The sequence below is a fragment of the Acromyrmex echinatior genome, unplaced genomic scaffold, assembly GCF_024713525.1.
Source record: "Acromyrmex echinatior isolate Ae372 unplaced genomic scaffold, ASM2471352v2 Scaffold20, whole genome shotgun sequence".
Taxonomy (NCBI): domain Eukaryota; kingdom Metazoa; phylum Arthropoda; class Insecta; order Hymenoptera; family Formicidae; genus Acromyrmex; species Acromyrmex echinatior.
In genome coordinates this window covers 837,306-865,005 of record NW_028259054.1, presented here as the reverse complement: position 1 = coordinate 865,005, position 27,700 = coordinate 837,306, and the positions used below count along the sequence as shown (strand labels likewise).

At 34.2% G+C, this 27,700-nt stretch overlaps 1 protein-coding gene and 1 long non-coding RNA gene across 13 annotated transcripts in view; both read right to left on the bottom strand.

The window, feature by feature from the left end:
• Nucleotides 1-8,948: 8,948 nt before the first annotated feature.
• Nucleotides 8,949-27,700, bottom strand: part of LOC105152712 (coiled-coil domain-containing protein 39) — a 231,403-nt gene continuing 212,651 nt past the window's right edge. For 10 of the 12 annotated variants that reach the window (XM_087416285.1, XM_087416286.1, XM_087416287.1 and 7 more), the window contains 4 exons: nt 11,938-12,420; nt 11,264-11,473; nt 10,919-11,192; nt 8,949-10,118 (listed from right to left, as the gene is read on the bottom strand). In XM_087416285.1, coding sequence (XP_087272411.1) covers nt 10,006-10,118; nt 10,919-11,192; nt 11,264-11,473; nt 11,938-12,420 — 1,080 coding nt within the window. In that variant the 3' untranslated portion in view covers nt 8,949-10,005. Of the gene's footprint in view, nt 10,119-10,918; nt 11,193-11,263; nt 11,474-11,937; nt 12,421-27,700 lie in introns of those variants that run through there. The other 2 variants (XM_087416293.1, XM_087416296.1) reach the window with 2 other exon arrangements.
• LOC147906577 (uncharacterized) lies at nt 24,674-27,377 on the bottom strand. Its single transcript, XR_015548337.1, has 2 exons — nt 25,637-27,377; nt 24,674-25,555 (listed from the first exon to the last, which is right to left on the bottom strand). It is a non-coding gene; the product is annotated as an uncharacterized LOC147906577 (long non-coding RNA).

Genomic DNA, 27,700 nt, shown 5'->3' with positions numbered 1-27,700 from the left:
TAATTATGAATCTCGAAAATTATAAATGCAAAATGAATGACATTCTTAATCAGAATGACCAGAGCACATATACAGTAATAAATAAGGATCCCACTAATAAAATTATTGCAACGGAAATTCGTAATTTATTAAATAATTGGAAAACCAAGTGGTACATTGACCAAAATATTTATAAAAAACTGTATGTATCGGACGGAGGACTCCTGAGTTCCTATGGACTTTTTTTTTTTTTTTTTTTTTTTTGATAACGGAGGGGAAATGCCTGACGCATACCCCGAGCCTCGGGGGAGAGCCCGGGGTTATGTGGGGCTTGTACCCACTAAAACCCCTCCGAGTGTCCTTACCTGGCCTTGCATGAGGGACTCCCAGGAACGCGTGCAGCATACTTCTGGGAGTCCCTCAGGCCAGTCGGCTTATTGCCGACTTCTATTCCCGCCCGGGGATTTTTATGGCGTCGTCTGAGAGACGACGTGACCCCGGGGAGTTCCTATGGACTGCCAAATTCACAAGGAAGGCCATCCGCTTAGAATAATAGTTAACTGCGTAAATAGCGCTTTTTATCCATTAGCGACTTTTTTAAAGGACATTATATATAATAGTAACAAAAAGTATTTTAATTATATAAAAAATAGTTTCGACATTGTAAATAAGCTTAATGAAGGACAATCGATAATAATTTTAGCGTTATATCTTTTGACGTGGTATCGATGTACACGAACCTATACCTATTCCTACCGATTTAGTAATGAAAAGTATTGAACAAAAATGGAATCTCATTGAAAATAAGACGTCGATACCTATCCATGAGTTTTTAAAAGCAATTACAATTATAATTAATTCCACATTTTTTAAATTTGACAAAATTTTTTAAACAGATTTTTCGCAATGGGTTCTCCACTTTCTTCTATATTAACGAACATTGTTTTAAGATTTAGAACAGGAAATTCTCACGACTAATAATATTGTTGCGTCCTTTTATTTCCGTTATGTCGATGACATTGTATTATCTGTGCATAAAGATAAGGTGGAAGATATTCAAAAATTGTTTAATTCGTATCATGATAGTGTTACGTCCAAACCCTTGGAAATTTGATCAAAGAGCCAATGAGGGAGAATGGAAAGGGTATGGAAGGACGGTTAGACTCAATCTCAGGTATACGGGCGTGAGTCGTACACACCTTTTCAGTCCCGGAATATGGGTCAACGTCCAAAGGGACGCTATGACACCTGTTTTGCTGGACAGTGCGAACGTCGGTCCTACTTTTGGATCAAGGAACTTAATCCTTTTGACCCGCGACTGGATCTCGTGCGGCCTCAGGTATTCGAGGGAAGTAAATGCGAGAGGTGATTTTAATAAAAGACAGAGGAATACCTTAAGTTACATTTATTAATAAAAAGAAAAATAATAATAATAAAGGGTTTTATACATTAAAAACTTCTCTTTACATAAAAAATATACATTACATTTTATGGATGTATGCGCGCGCGCGCGCGCGCGTGTGTGTGTGTGTGTGTGTGTGTGTGTGTGTGTAGAGAGAGGAAAGGGTTAATGGAGTTAGGATTAACGGATATGGGAGACGAAGAAAGTGTTGCAAGAGCATATCGGGATGAGGTGCTTGTAGAGAACGGTGAAAGGCGTGGAGTTTCCGGGGATGTATACTGTGACTAATCTGTCCTCTTCGTTGGAGGGGGACGAATATAACAGGAACATCCGATCCCAGTCAATCGGGATTCGATTGAAACGGGAGGCGCGGGAGCTGATCCAAAGGAGGAGGAAGTGAGAATCCTTCTTCATGAGAAGAAGGAGAAAGGAATCGTTCCTCGAGAGGAGGAGGGGAATAACCAAGGATTTCCTGAATAGCAGGGTCGATAACAGGAGGAGAGATGAGATCTAACGGTTGTGTCTCTGTTGGTGAATAGGAGATCTCGGCGAATTATTCGCCAGTCGGTTGTGGCGGCGCGATTGTGGGTGGCCCTGAGGAACGGTTCCGCTTACTCCTCCGAACATAGGAGGTTCGTCCGCGTTTCCTAATGGTACGCACTACGAACCGAAGAGTTAAAATTGACGTGTGTTCATTAGAAACGCGTATAAATGTATTTAAATACAATGAGTGTGTTTCCATGCTGGGAAACGCGGGGGTGGACTGGAAATAAATGCGACTTACTATTAGTTGGGCCCAAGATATCGGGTAGGTATTCTAAGCGGATGACCAAGGAAATCCGTCGTCCGCGGAGAGCGTCCGAAGAGCAGTCGCAGTGGCGTATGGCTGGTAATTCCAATTGCGATTTGCTCACAAGTTCGCACTCGGATGGAATCGCGAACTGGAGTGATTAGCGAAATATTCAATAATTTCCGCACTGCCCGTGACAATGGATTAACTGACTCGTAACTGACCGCGTACTTCACTGACGTGGACCGAGTGGTTTGAAATTTCGTACTGACGCTCTGCGCTTCCGCGGGACCTCTATTTATATCCCGGAAAAAGGGCGTTGTGCCCTTTGTCTAGGATGCAAAAGTTAGTTGCAGTGTCACACGAGATTTACGATTTTTGCGATGAGCGTCCTATTGTTGTTAATCTAAAGTACATCGTTAGAATAGTTTCGAGAAGAAAAGAAGTAATTTATGTTTTCCTTAAAGAGCCAAGATCGCTCCAGACGGATGACGAATTTTGTTATTCTCGCGGAAAATACGACTAGGTAAACAAATGATTACCGTGCATGACTAGGTTTGCGTGCAGGGCTACCATTATCAGTCGCGAGTCTGATCTTAGATAACGCTACCGTGGGAAATTATTCCATGCGTTTTATGATTTTTTAAGCGCGACGTGGCGGCTGTTTTTCTAAGATGAAATTGTTAGTCAGTCTCGGATGACAAAGCCTAGATTTTTATTATTGCGTGACTTAGGTACATTTATAATGTCTTTTGCAATCTTGTTTCTTTTCGGGCCTGCATTAAGGTTATTCCTTCCGGATTGATTGGCATTTACGAGTTTTCGCGGAACCTGTCCGATCCCTCTTTTCAATTCTGTCAGACCGTTATCAGAAGGCTCCGCTTGAGTCTCGCAGACGCCAACCATAGTCGCAACCGAAGAAAAGAATCGTGGCGTCTGTAGGACATATTAATAGGATAAAGTTCACAGTAGATTTTGGCGACGAAAAAGATATTAATTTTTTTGGCATAAAATTAATGAAACAAGAAAAAATTATTTTCAACACATAAAAAAACCAACTAATTCAGGGAGATATCTTAATTATTGTTCGAATCCAATAGTTGTATCTAATATTAGTTTTATGATTCTTGCGCTTATATATATTCCTATTATTCCAGCGTTTTTACCATTAAATCATTAACTTCAAGGTTTATATATACGATTAAATTAAGTATTACGCTCGTTTAGGTTCTGCTATACATTTGTGCGCCAATTATTACGAAGATCTTGCATTTGATTGTGCTTGTAACTTGTTGGTTTATGTGATCAATGATTGAATTATTGATTTGAGAGTAGCGCGATGCCTGCCAGCGAATTTATTTATGTAAGAAAATCCTATGTTGCAAAGAAAAATATATTTTGATAATTCTGCATAGTGTTTGCTGTACTAGATTATTTACGGCGCTCACGCGATGAGCGCGTGAGTATAGCAGCATAAGGACCGATGCTCGCGATACAGACTTTACGCGATATCGTTGTACTCACTTTTGCTTTAGTAACAGCCGACTTGTTAACTAATGATTTTGACAGCCGGATGTTACAATTTCATACTTTAAAAATGTTCCGGAAAAATTTAAAGCAATAACACATAAATTCAACTTTAATGTTGCTTATACATATATATACGGATAAGTTTTTATAATTAAATCACCTAATAAATTAAATTAATATAGTAACTTGTATAAATTTATTTGTCAGAATTTGACAATCCCGTGATTAACATACAGCGATCAAGAAAAAAGATTTAATCTCATATGTCAAAAAGTTCAAGGAATTAGAATAATTTCCGGATATCAATTTCACTTCGACATCTTAATTGACGTTCTATTATTTAACATCTTGCATTTGTTTGTTGTACTGATGATGGCCAAGACTTGGACGAAACATTTACATTTTTAATTTGAAATATATGAATTTGGCAAAAAACTTCTTGTGTAAATGGAATCAAGTACGGAAATAGAGTTTCGCATCAGTACGTTCTATACTAAACAAGTATAGAATATGAAGAACGATTGTAATATGATCATAAAATAATATATATATATATATATAAAATATATATATTTTTTTATACACTTATAATAAAATTTAGGGAAATTCGATCTCTCATTCCCTTCTTCTAAGGGAGAAGAGATGTGACGAGTGCCATTACACAAGGCAGAAAAAGTAGACTATTAAGACGTAAGTGACTCGATAAGAGAGAGATTAAGAATTAAAAAAAGATTATAAATATTAATTTCGCAAATTGTTTAAGAAAGATGTAGCGTAGGATTTAATTGCGCTATCGACCCATGAAACTCAACGTTGCATCCTAATTGATAATTAGAACTCTGATACATAAGCGCTGATTCAGCAAGGACGATCGGCAGAAGAACGAAATATAACGCAGAACCAAGAAGCGGGCGGGGATCAATAATAATTCTCGTTGCGTCGCGTTACTCTTTTCCTGTTCGATATTCAGAAACGATGCAGTCGCGACGTATTAATTGATAATGTGCATAAGTAATTAAGATTCGACGAAGTGTAATGTTAAAGTTATTTTATTGTAAAGAATACATATATTGATTAAAAAATCAAATCGTCAATAAGTGTCAAGTTATTAATTGTGCATCCTGAGACCCGCTGGATCCCGAGCCCGGTGCCGTAACAAAGCGGCACAACATGTCCATTTTTGCGTTTGATCTCGTCATTTAGATTTATTCAAATTGTCTTTATTTACAAATAACTCATAATAACATAAATTAACCATGACTTCTAACTTCGATGACATCTTGTTTAATAATGTTGTGTAGAATGCGATTGATATTTAATGTATTGATATATTATAATTACATTGATAATTATTCTGAAAATAACTTGCGAAAAAACGTTCTATGTTAAGAAGAAGTTACAAAACTGTAATTTAAAAATCTTTGGAATTTCTGATGAGGACTCAATCAAGAAGCCGAAACAGAATAGGTAAAGAGAATAGGTTTAAACATCTAAATTTATGTAATTATTATTGAGATATATAAATAATTTTACGCAACAAATTCTGCGGTTGGGTCTTTAATACTCTGTATCATTGTAATAGTCACTATTTAGAGCCCATTATTATTGTACTAATATTTTAATGCATTGAGTCTTTCGTCAGGAATGTCCGGCGATCGAAAAAAGTGAACAACATGAAGAGGGGAGGGGAAATGCCATACTTAATCGGTAAAATGCTAGAAAGATCATTTCGGAGAGAGGAGGAAACACGAATTTAATTATTGAATCATCAGTAATTTCGTTATGCACATATCTCTCAAGAGATTATTATCGTTTATGATTATCGTTTGGTCTAATAACATCTGGATTATCCAGAAGATTCGCGGTATCCATTGTTTCCGAAAGGCGAAGAAATCTCTCTGATAAGAAGAGCTATTAACTAACAAAGCAAATCTATTTACCTTACGCGTTCGAAAAGATTGAAGCCGTGTGTCATGGCGACGCTCATCGTTTGAGTCGAAAGATTCGAGAATACAAGAGTAGCGATGCCATCATGGCTGCTCGAGATGGTCGAACGTTGCACTCTTTTGAATTATCATGCATTGGCGAGAGAGGATGAAAGTAAGAAGAAGTCCTTTTCCTTTGCCGGATATCATACTCGAATAATCGAATCTGTTACGGGAACATCGCTACATACAACCATATGGGCGTCCTGCTGTAACTCTTAACGACAGTGTCGATATCGGATGCGTTACGAGTTACGCATGAAGCGCATGATGTATCGTTGTATCCTTCTTTATTAATTAATAAATAATAAAGATAAATGATGCATCGTACGCTTCATGCGTAATTCGGTACGCATTCATTGTTACAATGTCATTGCGCAGATATTTTATATGATGAGAAAACTGCGCAACGACACATGACGATATCGATATTGTCATTAAAAGTTAAAATAGGGCAACTGATTAATGACGTTCGTTAACGCTTTTAGAGATTAGATCTATAATATTAGGTGAGAGCATGCTCGAAAAACGCAACAAAATCCGAAAACGGCACAGAGGTACTAGTCTGGGGATTACTCGCATCCCCGAGATCGGGAGGGAAGGAAGATCGTCCGTACGTATGCAACAAAAAGCACAATAAGATGCTAACCATGTTATTCACAAAAATAGATAGAAATTAATATAATAAAAAGTAATGATAATCGCAGAAACGCGAATCACAAAATCATGACACGCAAGCGCAAACTCGAACGGATATATGTATTGCAACCGCTCATGAGCATGGCGCAACTTCGTCGCGCATTCACAGCTAAGATTTTCCTATGCCATCGGATGATAGGTAATGTTAAACGAAACGCGACAGAAATACATCTTCGCGCGGCCGCTCTTAAGAGCGACACACAATCACGAAACAATAGTTGGGCGCCATGCAGCGAGCGTGCCACTCTTTCTCGAAATTACACGATATTTTCTTTATGCAATATTCTAACGAGCTGTGAATGTCGATGGGCTCTCAACCGGTAACTCAGTCTCGGGAATGGCAGAGGGGGCGGTTTGAGGATAGCGGATCGTTTGGAGAAGCGAACAGGGACGGCAATAAAACACACCAGAATTAACAATAACAAAATTAACAAGTGTATTGAATAAGTCTTCGACTTGCATTTACATCTGGCGACAAAATCGTGACGATAGGTTCTAATCGAGCGCGATAACGGATTCACACAGGCCCCGAAATGCTTTACGCTAGGCATATCAATTTCGTTAAATCCCCGCGGCACGAGCTCACGCCACACAGGGATACCCTCGCGAATTATGCGAACAAGATTTCGCCAAAAATACGATGGAATTTGACAACGATTGGCGTGACCTTGTGCGCGTTCGCGGGGCTTCGCGCCGCTCAGCCGGGGTTCAGAGAAAGATAGAATATACGCAAATTCGACACTACACAATTTCGATACGACAGAATACGCGCATTGCTAATTGCTATCATAAATTATCATAAATTATTGCTATCATTAATTGCTATGACACAGAGGGCCGACGCTTTAATAGACATGCAGATCTTACGCTACAGACTTCCAAAACGACAAGATACGCACCAACATTACAGTACGGAACTTCGACACGTTACGATACAAAATATGATCCGCGACAAAAGCTTACAACGAATGACGAGGTTGTGACCTTGGCAGACGCAGTAGAATTTCCCCGGCGATAAGGGACCGTTCCGGGAGGCGACACGCGTACTCGAATCCCACGGAAATCTAATGCATGGCAATGCCACGTGCGCTCATTGGAATACGCCCGATAGGATTATAATAAAACTACGCCTCCTGGATTCGGCAACCGGCGACTGTACAGTCTGTGACGCTCGTCTCACCGTGACTCCCCGCAGGTGCTCGTCCTGGTCGTCTCTGAAATGTTCCTGTCTCTGCTATGTCCTGTGTCCTTCCATGTGCTCTCGTCAAGCGGGCCACAAGTGCCGGGCGCTAATCCTTCCGGGGGCATGCAGGGCTCGTTATCCTCGCGAGGGAGCACCTTATCGTGCCTGATTGGTGCGTGGCTCCGCTAATCGCGGGAACCGCGTCATGCTCGTGTCGCATATCCTGGTGCGCGAAATTCGAGAGACCGCAGGATCTTTTCGGGCCGCCTCGAGGCCTCGAGGCGCCTGTTCGGAGCCCTCGCCGTCCTTGGAGCGTGACCCCTGTCCTGCCATTCCAATCCTCGGTCCGCCTTGTGTCTGGAAGAGGATGCGATAGAAGATGCTTTGCGACAACAAAAAGGGCGTAATAATGAATGATATCACCTGCGTGCGACCCGGAGCAGAGTATCGTGCGCCCCGGCGGATCTGTCAGCAGCGGTCATCACTCGACTCCCATTCTTGGCCATCCTCCTTCTTCTCTCTTCACGGTCCGGTGAGGCGGCGTCAATCTGTCAAGATCGCGGGAGTCGCTGGCCTCTATAACTCTCGGTACAGGAATACACAGAAAAAGGGAAACGAAAACGGCAACGCTAAACGCGTAAGACACGCAAATAATGTCCCGGAAAAAGCGCAGGTGCGTCCGCCCTCTAAAATGTGGAAGGACTTAGGACGCTAGACTGCACTGTTCGGTCGGCCATGCGACCCTCGTGACGGACGGAAAACGTCACGTCACAGTATTGAGAAAAACATCCGCTCAGCTCGAAAATCCGCATTCAAATGACGAAGTGACTCGTCTGAAAACATCCGCAACGCTTTTTGTTGCATTACGAAATTATCCATATCAACATATTCACGACACTAGAGTTTTCTATAACAGAGGGTGCGGTTCACTTAGCGCTAGAAACGCTTTGAAAGTATTTAGCTCAATCAGAAGAAAAAATTTCACTAATTAATTAATCAAAAAATGCTTCATAACATTTGTAGCATCAAGTGGACCGTAGCCAGAGTCTGGACACTGCCCGCTGTCCAATAGTCAAAACCAGAAATCGCTGTTTTTGCCGTACAATTCAAATGCTGTTATACGCGACAATAGAGTTGAATTCAAACTATTTTAATGATCCCAGATATAAGATAGAGTGTGTGTAGAATAGAATTGTAGAAAGCAAGAATGTGTCTGACAGCAAAATTAATTTTGGATATTCGCTATCGCTTTAATAAATAGCACGAACAATTGCTCAGTTCTTTTAGGTGCAACAATTTTTACGTGTACATTGAAAAGAGTAGAGCATTTTCCAAGTCACCATAAATTGAGCGTATTGAAAGAGAAAATAAATAGACATCTTTGGGAACCACTCCATTTTATTATAAATCCCCTTATTGAGAAATTCATGCAACTCTCCGCTGAACAGCAAGATATTAAACGCATTATAGAATACACAGTTTCTGATAAGTTGAAATTCTTATTCTCTATTCCTGTTCCAATTTGTTTCATTTTTTTCTTTATTCTTATTCTCTATTCCTGTTCCATTTTTTTTTATTCTCTGTTTCAATTTCTTCATTGTACGCAACCTTTTATAGGGACTCTACGCGACACTTTTCTGTAGCGCCATAGAAAAGTTTAACAAAATTTAATGTTACGTGCTATTTTGTTATTATGTGCTTAATTATGAAAATGTCTCATACTACTTATCAAAATCGTAAAAATGGACAAAAACTAAAATTATCTTGAAATTTTATAAGTAAAAATGTATTTTTCACTCGTTTCAACAACTGTCAAATCGTGTGTTTTCTTTCCCGAATAGAGGCTCAATTTACGTGTTTTTATGACCATTTACTGACTCAAGAGAGGAAAAGACAGTTATCGTCCATTTTTATAAATTTTAAGCGATCTGATTATTTAAATTTATCCAAATTGTCTTTACAAATGATACGTAACATAAATTATTGTAACATTGTCATTTCTCGCTTATGGCGTCACGATTCAAACATGGTCGCAGCAACTACTCAAGAGCCTTAACGTAACATTAACTAAATAATTTTTTGTTCATTCAATTTTTAACTTAAGTAAATTAATTTTATAAATTAACTTTAACTTTTTAACTTAAAATTTAGTTTAAAAAAAAACTTAATGCTCAACCTTGATAACTGTTACGTAATACCATATTAATAAAAATTTCTGATTGAAAATGGACGAATCAAAAGATTTTGATTATATCAAGCAGAATACTGATTGTATCAAATAAAATTATAATAGATTCAAATAAAAAAATTTTGTTCATTTTCAATCAAAATTTTAATTAATGTAACCAGACTTTTTCCATGCGTTACATTTATTTTAGCTAATATCGAACTAACATATAAATGCCCAATTTGAATTATTATATTATCGAAATTATTATTATAATTTTTTCCATAATTGTTGCTTTTTGTGTGCAATAGTGGATCGCTTTGACAAAGCAAGCGATTCTTCAGATGTGGGATGCTTTGCAGTTTTCCTCGATGCGTTACTCGCTGTTAAAATCAAATAAAATACGAATTAATAATTGTTATTAAGATTTAAATGATTTTAATAATTTGAAAATTCAACGTTTTAAAAAATCAATCATCAGAAATCAATAAAAATGTTCTTTTTAGTTCCCAATTGCTTTGATGATATAGTTCTAAATAAAACATGAAGATATTTAAAGGGATGCTGTAGTGACTAAATTATCGGAACATTGTAGATCGATATTGTAGATCTTCGAATTTACTGAACGGAATCAAAAATCTTTTTATAAAATTAAAGTAGACGCAAAATTGTGGGAGGTATTGCAGTAAACTTTATATTAAAATAAAAAAAAGTTAAAAACATACAATACATTTTTCAATTCATAAAACTGTCACCTGACGTAGATCTTTCCTTAATACAAAAGTCTTAGCTCATGTGAATCAAAACGACATTTCAGCACCCAACGTTTTACATGCAAATGATACTGAGTTTATAAAATTAAGATTAAAAGTTTAAAAAGAAAGATTTCTATTGATCTGTAAATTACGTATATGAACGATGAGCGAAGACTCGGAATGATAAACAGCAATAATTGTGTTTAACAATATTCAATCTTGCAAGAAATAGCATTGCAATATGTTAATTATGGATAGATGTATGCGTTTGAGTGAGACAAATAAAGAAATGAATTAAAGATATCACTATTATTGACTTTTTTATTTGAAATTTTAAAAAATCTGTACTATCGACAGCGATCAAGTTCGGCCGTCACTCCAGCATCCTCTAAAGAGATATCATAATAGTACTTTCTTAATGTACGTACGTTCCTCAAATTGCGGCTCTATTTTAATTACGCTACTGATACTCTCCCTTGATGATGTAAAAGCACTTATGCGACTCGTACTCTTCAAATGATCTATCGTGCCTGTGGAACTAGGCGATTTAATCGATGAAGGAAAATATGGTAACTCAATGTTCTTAGTTATCAGCAATTTCTTAACATACGCTTCAGCTTCTACATGACGAATCGTGAACTCCGCGATATCTTGAAGAACTAAGGCGTTTTGTTCTTGAAGCTCTCGCAATTCCACTTCTCTCTGCAGGAAAGCATCTCGAAATAAAATCGACTAAAGGCATAATTTAATAGCAGATCTTCATCATTACCTACCTGCTGCAGAAGCACAGCATCGTCCCTTTTAGAAACATATAAATTTATATCCTTCTGTACCTTACGAAGGCTCTTATTGGCTCTGGATATCTTCTCTTCTTGATCTGCCATTTGTTTCTCAATACCTGATAAGTAACGTTCTTTATTTTCCTTTTCTTCTTTGCTTTTTTCGATATCGTTGAACAATTGAGTATAATCATTCTGCGTTTTCTACCCGATAAAATTGAAATATTAATTTTCTATATTTTATTACTATCAATTAAATTTACTCCATTATGGTTAATTTTATATTTTGCACGAGTTAAACATTTAATACATGGATTATTTGCAATAGAAAAATATAGATCTTTTTATGCTATAAAAATAATATATAACTAAACAAATAAAAATAATTTTATCGTACTTTTTACTTTTTAGATCTTTCTGTTGCTGTCATCTGTTTGTGTACAAACGCATATAGTTTTTATTTTTTACTATCCTATACTATTTTATGTTGCTTTAATTATATCAATTTTTTGATAAATACGAAAAACTCTCCTATCAAATCGATATAAATTAAAAGTCAACATAAATTAACGTAATATCAATGTTAAAATTTTGCATTCAACAATGTAATGTAACAGTGTTACATATTAATTTTAATTGGTATTGATAGGATATGTACACGAAAATACCTGTAATTTATCAAACAATCGTTGCAGTTGTGTTTGTTTTTGCAATAGCTTCTGTCGTGCATTATGCATCTGCTCATCGAGTCTGTTTTGTTCCGTCCATTCAGGTCCGTCCTGATCAACTGTGCTCATGCTGTCCCTATATTTGTCGTTACATACGTTTACTACACGCAATGTATTTTCCATGCTACGTATTTCCTGCTCTGTTCGTCTGATTGTTTCGTCTAATTTGTCGCCTTGTTCTCGCAGCATGTACCGCTCTTGAGCACTTTGTATCTTTAAGTATGCAGTGTTCATCGGCGCCCCATCCACAGTAGTACCTATTGTCGCGACGCTGTTGTCATATCGCATCTGCAACTGCCGTATCCTGCTTTTTCTATCAGTAATAGCAGTACGCAGCTCAGAGCACTCGTTGTCAGCGATCCTCTTCTGTATGGCGAACGCCTCTTTCTGCGCTGTAATCTCTGCTGCACGCTCTTTAAGCGTCTGTGAACAAAGACGAATATATGTGTCAAAGATGATCTGACAATTTATCATTGTACCATTCAATCTCATTTCATCAATTTCATTTTAGGGAATCTTCTATTATTAAGCCTCTGGCGAATCCATGGAGGGAAGGTCATTTCTGAAATGCTTAATCACAATTGTGATATTTCAAAAAAATTTTTTTAATTTAAGAAATTCCTACATATAAAAAACATAAGGCAGTAATCATAGGTTATTCTTATTTTAAGACTTTCTTAAATAATGTCTTGAGATTAATGCAATTCTCTAATTGGCTTATAACTACAGTTATATTATCAGAGAAGCGCAAGTTTCACTTGATGATTGACTGAGCGGTCACTAATCAAAACCGGAAATATTGGGCCCTGATCGCTTGTGATAAGGATGTTTTTCATTTAAGACACAGAACACAGTGTTGCCGTTTTTTGTGATTTTTCATTAATTTTTTATTTTTAAGATCTTTTGTTGATTCAATGAATTACTTCTTTATTTGGTGAATTTTAATGTCAGCATCTTCTATTCCTCTTATTGGTCTTGTTTTCAATTCCTCAGAATCCTAGATCATATTAACATAAAAAAAAACCAATCAAGAATCTTAATCTCTTAGACACGATGCGCCACTATAGTGGCTTTCGCGGATGTCATCTTTCTGAACAACGCGCCACTATAGTGGCTTTCGCGGATGTCATTTTTTCGAACGACGCGTGTGGCGTTGCGAGCGTTAGTTGCGGCGCTGCGAACGTTAGTGGCGGCGCTGCATGCGTCTGTCGCGACGCTGATACGGTCGTTCTTTCCATGACTCTCCCCATTCTCTCTCTGGCGTGTCGCGTGCAGACCTCGTGTAAGTCTCTGCGATAGTCAGTAAGTTAGATCTCGGAAGTTAAGGTTCCGAATTGCTTTGTGTATTCCGCGAGACCGATACCGATTATTATTCATGTCCGAGATAATTGTTAGCGTCATCAGATAAATTCTTAGAGTGTATTTTCATAGCTCTAGCATTGTAACTCCGTGACACGATGCCGGTATCCGAGCCGTCTTATACGCGCAATCACGTCTCTACTTTCTAATCAACATTTGTATTTAGTTAATTAGGCATTAAGTGTGTATTAAAACGCCTCATGGCATAAAATCAGAAGCAGTGCGTAGCGCTCATTCTCAACCTAACTTTTTCCCGCCATACGTCCTTCGCCGTGGTTGGTAACCACCGGCGCCATATTGCGTAGCACGCGATCCAATAGCCACACGCGCCACTATAGTGGCTCACTCTAGTGGCTCACTCGCTCACCATTTGAATTAAATGATCGTTTTCACATGTTTTGTTTCACACTTTTTTTGCCTTCTCAACGTTTTATAACAGTGTTAACAATATACCGACAGAATATACAGTCTTTGTTTTTGATATGACGCCAGAGTCAGGTATGAATTGTTGCTTTTCATTTAAATAAATAGAAAACGAAGAGCAATTTGTTACAATTCAGGAACAGACTTGGAAATCGAAAATGATATAAATAAAAACATGCGTGGTAGGAAGAATAAAAAACGAAGATCGCTCTATGAGTGTGAAGATTGTGACGTGGATCTATATGTCGTACCGTGCTTTAAATTATATCATACTCAAAATTGTATTATATTATTAATTATTAAAGTAAATTGTTAAAGTTAAAGTATGTGTATCATATCTTTAAGAAAAATTATTAGGTGTTGGAATTAATTCGTAGCGTTTTACAAGTGATGGGAAGTAGTTTCATTAATGTATTTTTTAATGCTCATGTGAAATAAATAACATTCTTTCATTAAAAAACGCTACGAATTAATTCCAACACCTAATATAATTTAATCATCAAAAACTTCATTCCAATGTACTCGCGTAGAGAACAGCATTGTCCGTCACACGTTGCAGTGCTGTATCGTTTACGCGTAATTCGCGTTGAACTCTGCCGTACAGAGAAACAGCCCCGCAAAATTCAGCCGTGCCTAAGAGGTTAAAGTTGCGTTTTTTGGTTGAATGCAAGCAATCTAGTTACATTCATATACAGGTTTCATTTTAAATTTCACAGACTAGTAAAGTGTAATGAGTTATTTTGTCAATAATTCTATAATTAGTCTAATATAATTATTTTTAAAAAAATATAAATAATAATAGTACGTGGAGAGAGATCTTATTACAATATATTAGGGTCTCAATATATATTAGAGTCACTTGTTCCACTTTTTGGCAAATTTTACGCATTAGGTAAGTATTATAACAAAATCATCCAATTGGCATTGCCAGAGACTTATTTAAAATTTACCGAAAGATGGAACAACCGGCTTTTATTAATGTGTAGTTCAGCAGTTAATATATCTGTATATAAATTGCAAACAGTGACATTTATTTATTAAAGAGCAATCGTCAATAGAGATTGCAAAAATATGTTTACTCTGTTTTATCCCTTCTTTTTTTAAGTCATTTCACGCATTTGGTGAATATAATTTTGAGGCTATTTAGTAAATTTTGAAGTAGGGATTTAGTGAAATTATTTTTTGACGCGCGACAACACTGACTGTGTTCCAGTGTGTAAGATACTTATTGGAACGCAGTTTAGTTTCATAGTGTAACTAGAGTGACCATCCGTACTCTTTTTTCCGGATATGTACTCTTTTTTCGAGCGGGTTTTCAATGTGTACTTTTTTTTACTCCTTTTAGAACTTGGGAGCGAGCGAGGGAGTTGGAAGTTATTTTAAGTCACTGTGACGCTATCACACATAAATAGGCTAAATTGACATAAATTGACATAAATTGACTAGACGTCCAATTTTTTCCGGACATATATTCTTTTTTTAGAGCGTTTGTTCGGTCGGGTTTTTAGCGTATTCAAGTATACTCATTTTGAAAGAGAGAGCGAGCAAAATACTATGTATCTGCAAAAAAATTAAAAACTATTAGGTATTATTATATTAAAGCCATTTCTTTGCTAATATACTAAATACATTTCATGTTCTTATATTCTTAAGATTTTTAAATATACTATCACACTTACGCGATAATCATAATGTGATTTTTATTAAGGCTGACAAGGTGGCTTTAGAGAAGATTCATATTTTGAAAAGATTAATCTAATGTTATTAGATTCTTCCACATACTTGAAAATTGATAAAGATCCGATAAAATTATTAATAAATTATTAATAAATTGAAAAATTTACTTTCGAAATAGAATAAATTAAATTTTATTTCTAAAACTACATACAAAAAAATATATTGTAGCGACGGTAACCTTCCAAAGCCTTATGCGTTACCAAAAATCCACAAACTCATTCGCATTATTATTTCTTCCAATGATAGTCCGTTATATAATTTATCTTTCTGCATAAAATGATTATTAAAAGTGTTCCTAAAGCTCCAAGCTCTTTATTAATAATAGCTTCGATCTTATTAAAAAACTGAAACATAATAACGAGAGAACCATCGGAACTATCCTTCACCAATTTTTTATATTTTACAACATATTCAAAACCCATCAAAAAATCGGAGGACGACTCCAACGGTTCCCTTGTAAGATAGATTCGGATTATAGTTTAGTCTCACTAGACGTAATATCCTTATGTATTAACATTCCAACTGCTTTAGTTATTGCAGTTCTTGACAAAAGGCAGAATTACATTTTAAGATAAAGAAAAAATATCTTAGTTCGTAGTGCCATACATAGATCAGATTTCGGATAAGTTTAAGAACATTGCCAAAAATATGAAAATCAACCTTTCATTCTTCAGCTTGAATAAGTTAAATAACATTATAAAGACATTATAAAAACGTTACAAGGATCCTGTCTCTAAATTATCAAATAAGAATGAGGTTTACAAAATTAAGTGTAATGATTGTAATGTAATCTATGTTGGACAAATTTTTAGGTTAAAGACTAGAATATGCGAAACAAAAACCATATCTGAAGAAACACAAATATGAGTTCAATAATAACTGAACATAGATTGCAATCACGACTTTAATTAGAGTGACATAGAAAGATTAGATATCGAGCGAAATCAATTAATATCTTAGATGATACATTAAGCGACAACATAATTAACTTGTAGACACTGAGTTTCTAGACAAGACATATGCGCCTATTTTGTAGAGAGTTTGCATAATTTTTGAAAAATATTACATATTATATAATAATTTACATACACTACGCAAAAAAAATTAAAGGATCACTTAGTCCATCCTCAAAAATTGCTAAAAATTCAGAAAAATGTAACTTCAAAAATAATCATAACGAGATTTTTAAAAAAGCATTTCAAAGCTTGAAATCTCTACTTTCGAAATCGGTAATTGATATTTCGATCTGATTGATTTTTTATGTAGCTATACAAACAGAAATGGGTATCCGTCAAATTTGAAAACTTTGTACAAACTTTACAAAAGTCTATGAACTAAAAATCGCATACAAATGCGGTTTTCAGCAGTCGAAAGAATGGCTCTTTACCTTCTATTTGTTTTTTTATTGAACGTTGTATGATTTTGTAACAACGAATTATTTAACGAGTTATTGAAACAAAAATGTTCCCTTTCACTTGAATAACTCGATGAAAAAAAATCGTACACCGTTCAATAAAAAAGCAAATTGAAGATAAAGATTCACTCTTTCTACTGCTGTAAGTCGCATTTGTGTGCGATTTTTAATTCACGTCATACATCTTTGTAAAATCTGTACAAAATTTTCAGATTTGACGGATATCCACTTCTGTTTATATAACTCCATAAAAATCAATCATATCGAAATGTCGATTATCGATTTCGAAAGTAGAGATTTCAAGATTTAAAATGCTTTTTTAAAAATCTCATTATGACCATTTTTGACGAAGTTTCTCTTGAAGTTTGCCATCTGAACGAACGATTAAAAGATCATTTAAAATCGGTATTAAGGGGATGCTGGAGTTTCCTGTTTTATCATTAAATTTTAAAAACGCCTTTCTCGTAACTGAGTTTATGGATTGAAAAATCCTTCTCCACAATTAAAGTATCGACAACAACGCAAGTCACCAGCTACATTTGAATACGAAAAACGAAAGAAAATTAAAGACTTACAGTTTTGTTATCGGCTTCTGTCAACACATCACAATATGTATTGCATATAAGAGTTTCAGATCTTGCACGTTCATAAAAAGTAGCTAGCGAATTGCGGAAAACCGAAACGAACAATCCTATGCTTTTAGAAACGCGAGGAGTTTTAGGAGTTTTAGTATAAGAGAAAGGCGTGTACAAAAATTTCGTTTGTATATTACGAGTGAAATTGACGTGTAGCCATGAAACTGAGCAATATTTTAGTTCCGCGATATTCCGACAGCGGCGCTGTCATGAAAAGTGCGTCGCTGAATCATAGAAATGATCTGAATTATCGACCTACTCAGGCCCATATCAATCAAAACGTGCCCTGGTCAAAGTTTTTTCTTTTGAGAGGAAAAATAATAAAATAAATATGATATTAGTTATTTCAATTTTGAAATAATTTCTTCCTAAACAAGAAACATACCATATTATTTACATATGAATACAAATGAAGATAATTATTTTAATTACACTGTTCTGTCTTTTACATACATTTTATTTAGTAAATTATTGATGCATATATATAAAATAACATATACATATATATATATGTATGTATATGTATGTATGTGTATATATATATGTGTGTATATATATATATATATAGATATATATATATATATGCATATATAATAGCATACATACATACGCGTGTGCGTATGTATGCGTGTGCGCGCGCGCGCGAGTGTGTGCGTGTACATATATACAACACATGTTTAAACTTTATTTACTGAATTATTTACACATGCATATATCAAGGTTCGGAACGTGATGTGTTTCGGTTGAGCTTTCTTTCTGCTCGGATGTCGGAACGACAAGCGGCAATCTCGTAACAGACGTAGCATATAAATGAAATTTTCGAATACACTTTGTTCTTATACTAAAGCTCGTAACTCGTTTCTGCAAGCATAGTATTGTTCTTTGAGGTTTTCTGTAAATCGCCAGCTACTTATGCAAGGTCTGAAATTATTGTATACAGCACATTTTTGACTCGGATGTCGAGTCTTAGTAAGAAGCGCCATTCCTCCTATCGGTCGCGCGCAAACGAAGTATAGTATTGCTATTCAACTATAGAAATGGATTGAATCATTGTAAATAAATCAGCAATATATTATCAGCCGGAAACGCCATAATAATATATTTTTGTATATATAGAAATATATATCAAGATTGTTGTTTAGAGAAGGAATCATGCGTTCTTGATGTATCGATGATGATGCCAGAATCGATAGAAATCACATTCTTGAATTGCAGAACGAATTATTGAAACAGAAGTACGACAGAGTGAGACAGAGAAAAAACAAAAAAGGATAGAAACTCCGATTGTAATCGGTGAGACTTCGCATGCCGAGTTGGGCTCGTCGAACGAAAGCGAACAGCGAGTCTATCCTTCAGAGTCTCTCTCTCTCTCTCTCTCTCTCTCCTCTCCTCTCCTCTCCTCTCCTCTCCTCTCCTCTCCTCTCCTCTCCTCTCCTCTCCTCTCCTCTCCTCTCCTCTCCTCTCCTCTCCTCTCCTCTCCTCTCCTCTCCTCTCCTCTCCTCTCCTCTCCTCTCCTCTCCTCTCCTCCCCCCCCCATCTCTCTACGGTCACTTGTTTCTAGCGACCGAAAATGCTTTCTGGAAAATTTCGGCCGCTCAATGTGTATAATTAAGAGGAGAAGGAACATTATAGATAAAATATAAGTAGTTTTAATAAATTATGCTTATCCTATATCCCTCCAATTTATGTATAATAGCAAAAATAATTTCAAAACACGAATTTACGGGATATTTCTATGATTTTCCATGAGCCTTATATACCACGTTCATAGAAAAGATTTGCAAGACCTCGGCGTGGTCTCACGCGTAAGATGCGAGAGCTGAATGTTAGAGATCTCATGATCAATTCTTTTTTTCTTTTTTCATAATTTTTTTTTTTTAAATAAGTGATTGAAGACATTGTTAACAAACATATATTACAGGCTAAATATATTTTTATTTAATTATTGAAATTATATGTGTATTTCTAAACGTTTTAATTTACCTTTAGAAAAAATCCAAAAAAAAATTATGTTTCTGTAATAATGTAACGTCGATCAGTACTTTCTGTGAAATGTTTTTTTTATAATTATCATCCGAAAGAAAATTCTGATAATCAATCAAATCGCAAAAGTGCGATTAATATAATTATAAGGATGATTAATATAATTATAAGGATGATGTCAATATAATTTTATAATTAACAAATCAAAAAGCCTTTATATGTGCCTTTATATGCAACATACAAATAATTTTTTATTTATCTATTAAAGTGATTCGGTATTCTTCCTATAGTTATTGGAATACATATTAAATTTTGGGTCGACTTTTGAGGCATCGCCTTCTTTCCCCCCGCCGCCGCCGCTCAATGCTCGACGGCTGAGCTGCACCGGATCGCGCGCGGATGTGTATTTCAGGAGCGTTGCACTAAGAAATATGCTCCGTATCTTCTAGCAAATTATCAATCCTTTACTTTCCTTAGTCTTCTGTGATGTCTTCTTTATTCAACATGCCTTCTTTATTCACATGTTGAATAAAGAAGACATCACGGAGTTATTGAAGTTGAATCATTCCAGTTTAAAATTACGCATCTCGTTCTGTATCGACTCTTATTAGTTTTAAATTGATATTATCAGTATTCTATATTAAAAGATATTACATTTTGTGGCACATAAGCGTGGTCAATAGCTCTTTGAAAGAAAACCGAATGTATCAATGTAATGTAAAAATAATAAAGTAATTATTTTAAAAGTACATAATATTTAGTAAAATGTATATACTTATTAATATGACGTTCAATCACTATTATTAATAAAATAACAATTATGTAAGAAGGAAAATATTTTTATAATAATTTTCATGCTAAAATGTTGTCATGATAATTTTCATGTTGGAAGATATGATAGCAGCATGTTTCTTATACTGTGACGCTCCTGAGATGCATGTCCGCACGCGATCCAGCGGTTCAGCCGTCGACTGTTGAGCGGTTGTAAAGGAAAAATAGGCAGCACCTCAGAAATTGGCTCGAAATGTGTAACTAGTTCTGAGCACACTAAAGTACACATATAATTTCTATAATTTTATGAAAATATATTTGGAGTAATATGTTGTCATTAATAACGTTATTTGTTTAAAAAAAAAATTAAGAAAAAAAGGAAAAAGCAGGATTGAACATAGGATCCTCAACATTCTGATCTCGCACCTATCGCCCGAGACCACGCTGAGTTTTTACAAACCGCCTCTATGAACGTGGTACATAAAATACACGGAAAATCGTAAACTCGTTAACTATCTCGTTAACTATCACGTTTTGAAATCATTTTTGCTATTATATATTAATGAGAAAGGTATATGATTAACTATTTCACTAATATCATGTGAGACTCGTGGTAAAGAAATCGAGCCAAACATAAACAATATGTTCCAGGCTGTTAATTATGGCACGCGCCATCGTAACTTAAATCGTAGGGCAAAGGATTAATATAATTTAATAAAAATTAAGTATTGTCTAGAATGTCTCTTTCCTCTTTATGATACACGCCAAGCGGTCGAGATCGTCGAGAAAATATTTTCGGTCGCTAGAAACAAGCGACCACAGAGAGAAGGACAGAGACAGATGACTCATTGTTTTGCTAGCGGGCCCAGTTCGGCGTGTCCGCGCGGAGACTCACCGATTACAATCGGAGCTTCTATCCGTTTGTTTTTTCTCTGTCTCGCTCTATCGAAATAACAAAAATTGAAAGAATTTTAAATCACGAACACGGTTGCCAGTTCTCCGTTTTTTTTTTTGACAGACTTCGGTTTCTTGGACTAATATTCAATACTCCAGCAGATGTGAAAATTTCCAATTTTTGTCGAATTAAAATTCTTTCATTTTCTTTTTATTAAATTATATTAATCATATATCTTTCTCATTAACGTAGCAAAAATGCAAATGCAAAAATGATTTCAAAACGTAAACATTGATGAGATATACAATAGTTTACGACTTTCCATACACTATATGTATCGCGTTCGTCGAGGTGATCAAGAACGCGTGGTCTCGGGCGTTGGGTACAAGATCAGAATATTGGAGATCTTATGTTCGATTCTACTTTTTCCTTTTTTAATTTTTATTTAATAAATAACATTTTATTTATTAAATTTTATTAATAAACATATTACTCCAAATATACTTTTTATAAAATTTCAAAAATTATATACGTATACTTCAATGTGCTCGAAATTAGTTGCGCATTTCGAGCCGATTTCTGAAATGCTGCCTACTTTTCCTTCACAATCGCTCGACGCTTGACGGCCGAACCGCTCACGCGTGGACGTGTATCTCAAAAGTGTCATAGTATAAGAAACATGCTGCGACCATACCTTCCAGCAAATTGTCATGAAAATATTTTCCTTCCTACATAATATTGTATTTTCTTAATAATGGTGATTGAACATCATATTAATAACTTAATGCATTTTACTAAATGTAATGTACTTTTAAAATATTACTTTATTATTTTTATGATACATTCAGTTTCAAAGAGTTACTGATCACGTTTTTATGCCACAGAATGTAATATAAAATTTTACTTTACCGCATCATACATCTGGTCATCTATTTGTACTTTTTTTTAGTGGAATAAACCTGGAGAATATATTTAAATGACGTATCAATAATAGAACTTCAAAGATAATAGAGAGTCTTTTTACAATAACGTGAATTTAGATACGGTGAACGCCTTTTCTTAATTAGTCGCTAAGGAAAAGATAATGTGATCATGATATCGATTATGTATCTTTTTTCTTAGAGTGATAAATAACAATTTTTTGTATGTATGTGTATTATATATATATATATATATATATATATGCATACATATATCATTTTGCGTGATTTTTACTCACTTTTATTTATCATACAAGTGATATGATTAAATTTATTGTTATAACAATAAATTGCGCTTTGCCTAATTATGATCCAATGTCAGAGGCGTTCATCGTGAGCTGACTATTTTTAATTTACTGCCAGAGGCGTTAATCGTGAGCTGGCTAGCTATAATAAAATGTCACAGCCATAAATCATATTTTGGCTAGTTATAGACAAATGTCAGAGGCGTTCATCGTGGGCTGGCTATTTTTAATTTACTGCCAGAGGCGTTAATCGTGAGCTGGCTAGCTATAACAAAATGTCACAGCCATAAATCATATTTTGGCTAGTTATAGACAAATGTCAGAGGCGTTCATCGTGGGCTGACTATTTTTAATTTACTGCCAGAGGTGTTAATTGTGAGCTGGCTATTGTTAATTTATTGGAAGAAGAATTTCGATTATTAAATTTGGTGAAATATAATTACGAAACCAATTTATAGAATTTTGCGTCTGCAATTAAAGAAATGCAAATAGATGCATTGTCATGATGGAATCAAAAGCTAATTGCTTGACATAACCGAAACAAAGAAACTAATGAAGAAAAAAAACTGAATATCAGTAAATATTTTCTTTGAAACCTTACAACTTTTATCTGAAATGTTTTTTCTAAAAACGTTATGTAATAGCCTTAGCACAAGGATGGTCGTAATTGAATCGTAGAACGTGAATCATAGGACAACGCATTATATTTTGGCGTACTATGCATGCCGATACACGTTCACATTCCTTTACGATTAGTTATAGTCACCTTTATATTCAGCTCCTAAATTCGGAGTCTTTTTGGACACCCTATATAATATATATGTTATACATATATGTATGTATATATATATATATATATATGTATATATATATACAACATACATTACACAGTCAATAGTCACATGCATAATTTTTGTACGATGCTGTACGTTTATGAAATGTATGTAAGTATATCATATTCAAAGTGTTTTAGCAAATATATACACTTACAGGTCAATGTACGTTGACTAACAGCAAATTACAATAAGTATATTTTTACTAAATGAACACTCTGACTGTGACTTAGATATATTTTCGGATGCAATCATGTATTTGAAATACATGTATACACGTGTAATGTAATAGCACTTTTTCCTTTATTCCCAATGTCATTTTAACTTAGGATGTAACATGTCAGTACGTAAATACATTGCACATACATATGTAACTATTCCATCTCTTTTTATTATGTTTAATGGGCCTTTTACAATTATAAGCCATAAATCAGCCATAAATAAGAAGTCAAAAGCTAAAAATTGGCTGTGATTGATCAAATTTTAGCTTCTGACTTTTGATGAACTAATGTTGTTATTGTAGAAGGCCAATAATAAAAAGAGATAGAAGTTACTCATACTTAGCTTCAGGCAGTATAATATAGGGACACAGTCATTAGTGGAATATTGAAAAAAAAATTATATTATGTGCATTCTGATGGGTTACACACATTATAAATATATTCTAATTATATTCCATATGTGTGTAGTATTCATATCTTTTTGTTGTATAACAAAAAAGGTGTACTGATGTCTTCTTTTTTAACGTTTAAATAAAAAGAGATATATTTTTTTATGACAAATATTAGTGACATAACTTTTATATTCAATATCAGAATATACAACGAACATAATCAGCTACCGATAATCAAACGCCGATGATCAGACGTAACATCTTTTAAAAAAAATAATCAAATCGAATCCTTGATAATCTAATTTATGGTGTGTATATATATAATATGATCATATATATATATATATATACATGCATTATATATATTTTATATATGTATACAATTTTTATATTGCACATTTAAACACAGAGAATGCATAAACAGCATTGATAACTTCTATCTGCAACGTATGTATATTCACATATTATAGTACATATATGCAATATTGTACAATATTGCCTATGTGTGTATTATATTTAAGTACATCACTAATATTTTAACATGATTAACTTCTACATATTTTTATTAAACATAACAAAAAATGGTATAGCTATGTATATTATATGTGTAATATATCTATAATATATATAGCTAATACATATCACATCCTGACCTAAAATGACATTGTACGACAGGAAAAATGCTATTATATAGGCCCATGTGTCAATGTACACTGTCAATACTGAAAATCTATAGTTACGTATTTTCAGTACTCGCAGTGAATATCGAAATACAGTTGTAGTATCACTTTTTCCTATGATTTTTCCTATCATTTAGAGTTTAGTCAAGATGTAACATATATTACTGTCAATATATGGACACGTGTTTCATATATATATATATATATATATATATATATAAATGAATACGACATTGCACATACATAATGTAACTCTTTTTACTCTGTCTAATAAAAAGAGATAGATACTTATAGTACTTATACATTACTAATATGTCGACTATATATCTAATATAGAAAATTGTATGTACATTATACTATGATAATTCTAACATTGTTGTAACATATAACAAAACATTATTAGTGAATATAAATTATAATTATATTTTATATGTATTATAATGTACATATACACAATAATGTACAAAATATAATTTTAATATTGCATATATCATTAATTCTATCTTACATATATCATTAACTAACATGTTTATGTCTTCACTAATATGTCAATAATATTTTTTGTGTTATTGTGTATATACACATATATTATAATACACATAAAATGTAATTGTAATTCGTATTCATGAATGTCTTTTTATGTACAACATTAGAATTACATTTTATATATCATTATACACATTATAATATAAAATTTTAATATTGCAAAAATGGACATAGAGAATATCTGCATGAATATCTATATATATATATATATATTATGATATTCATTTATGATAATATATTATCGTAACCTAAAATGGCATTGGATGTAAGAAAAAAGTGCTATTACGGTTTCGTATCGATATATCTATTAATTAAAAATCTGTATTTTATATATATTACAGACTTTTAGTACTGGTGATATATATTAGAACACGGCCTACATTGCATGTGTATATAATACAACTAAATATGTATATAATGCAACTAAATTTCTAAGGTCCGATTCTACAAATATAAGATTAACTTCAATTATGTTTATTTTTTTTTCAATTCTAAAATTGGAAAATTTTCCAAAATAAATCTTACATTGTGGGACCGATCCTAATACACGTCCCTGTTAAGATGGTAATGTAGGAATAAAAATATCGATAATTAATCGATCGAATTTCCTGCATGATCATATTAACTTCAGAGGGCGTAAGCAGATCATACATGGGAAATGAAAACCTGTAATATCGACCTTGATCAAGTTCGGCCTTCGCTCCAGCATCCCCTTAAAAAGAACCAAATTAAAATTCATGGATCTCTGTGAAAAATAATCACGGAACAATGTTTGATAATGCGCTTTAAAGCTTAAGACATAACTTTCGGATGCTTCGAATCATATTTCTTTGCAAAAACTTTCATTACAAATGGCGCTAATTTAAATTGAACCTTGTAAAATTAAAAAACAAATTTTTTTGTGCATGTGTAAAACAAAATCTTTTTTATAAATTTTTTTATTAGGTATTGGAATTAATTCGTAGCGTTTTACAAGTGATGGGAAGTACTTTCATTAATGTATTTTTTAATGCTCATGTGAAATAAATAACATTCTTTCATTAAAAACGCTACGAATTAATTCCAACACCTAATAAGTGTATCGTAGAGCTTAATATTTTCTACTTAAAATGATTTCTTAATCATTACGTTACAATTTCTTTCACTAAAATGTAATGATTTGAAGTGAATAATGAATTTTCAGATATTTCTCTAAAAGTTTATATTGTTGCCGCCGGTATTAGTATTATCCGAGATGTACCACGGGGAGGTTACGCGGTCGGACATACACTTCGTGCGTGCGTGCGTGCGTGCGTGCGTGCGTGGACTTATAAAAGGACTTATAAAATTAACAGAAATATGATGGTCTGTCAGACTATCGTAATCGTTGGTGTATTGTAACTAACATAATGTAACTAACATTACTGTTCAAAGTTGAATAATTGACATACTAATATCAATTGTGCAATTTATTACAAATGTCTGAATTTTAATCGAATCATTCTCAATAATTATCATAAATTAACAGAAATATGATGGTCTGTCAGACTATCGTAATCGTTGGTGTATTGTAACTAACATAATGTAACTAACATTACTGTTCAAAGTTGAATAATTGACATACTAATATCAATTGTGCAATTTATTACAAATGTCTGAATTTTAATCGAGTCACTCTCAATACAAATACAGACAAATTATTGTGTTACAATTTATGAAATACGGCAATGATTCTGTATCATTTTGTTTATTTGATAAATCTCCCGCAATTTCTCTTTTCTTGAATATGAACTATTTAAGAAATTAAACTTTTTTTGATTGCAGAACTTGTTATAATATGTGTTGCATATAATGCAATTACATTTTTTTTTATTACGATTTGAAGATGCATCATATTTGTAATATATTTAATGTGAAATTTATTAATGTTAAAATATAGACGTAACAAATTCTTCGGATTAAGTGAAAGAAACTCAGATCTCAAATATCTCTAAAATATTTTAAGCCATGAACTATTACGTTCCAATTCCACAAGATGAGGCATGCAAGAGACAGTAAGTTTATTTAATTTTCTAAAATATTTGCTTATACGTATATACAGGGTGGGCCATCTATTGGTACGTTTTTAAAAATGCGATCAAATGAGCATACATTGATATTTTTTATTAATTTTTTTTTTGTTGTGAAGCTAAAAGTATCCGCGTCAAGAATGAAAAACGATTTCGTTCATGTGGCTCCCTCTACTGGCCTTACAGTATGCCATTCGGTCACCCCAATTATTAATGACATTTTGGACTACCTCGGCGCCAATTTCACTCAAAACAGTCGTAATATAATGTCATCCACTAACATCCCTTTCTCACGAACTTTCCTCACCAATTTGCGTATAGCTCCTTCGGTGGGTGCTCTATCACGACCCATATTTCTTTTCAAAATTCGTACAGTTTCGGCGACACAGCACTGACTTTGAAAATAAGTTTTTAAAATTTCAAAACGCTCTTCAAGAGAAAACATGTTGTTTCGTGCCGCGGACGGTATGACTAATAAACTGTCAAAATTTCGGGTCTGTAGCTCGTTCGGTGTTGCCATACGACGAAATTCAAAAACGTA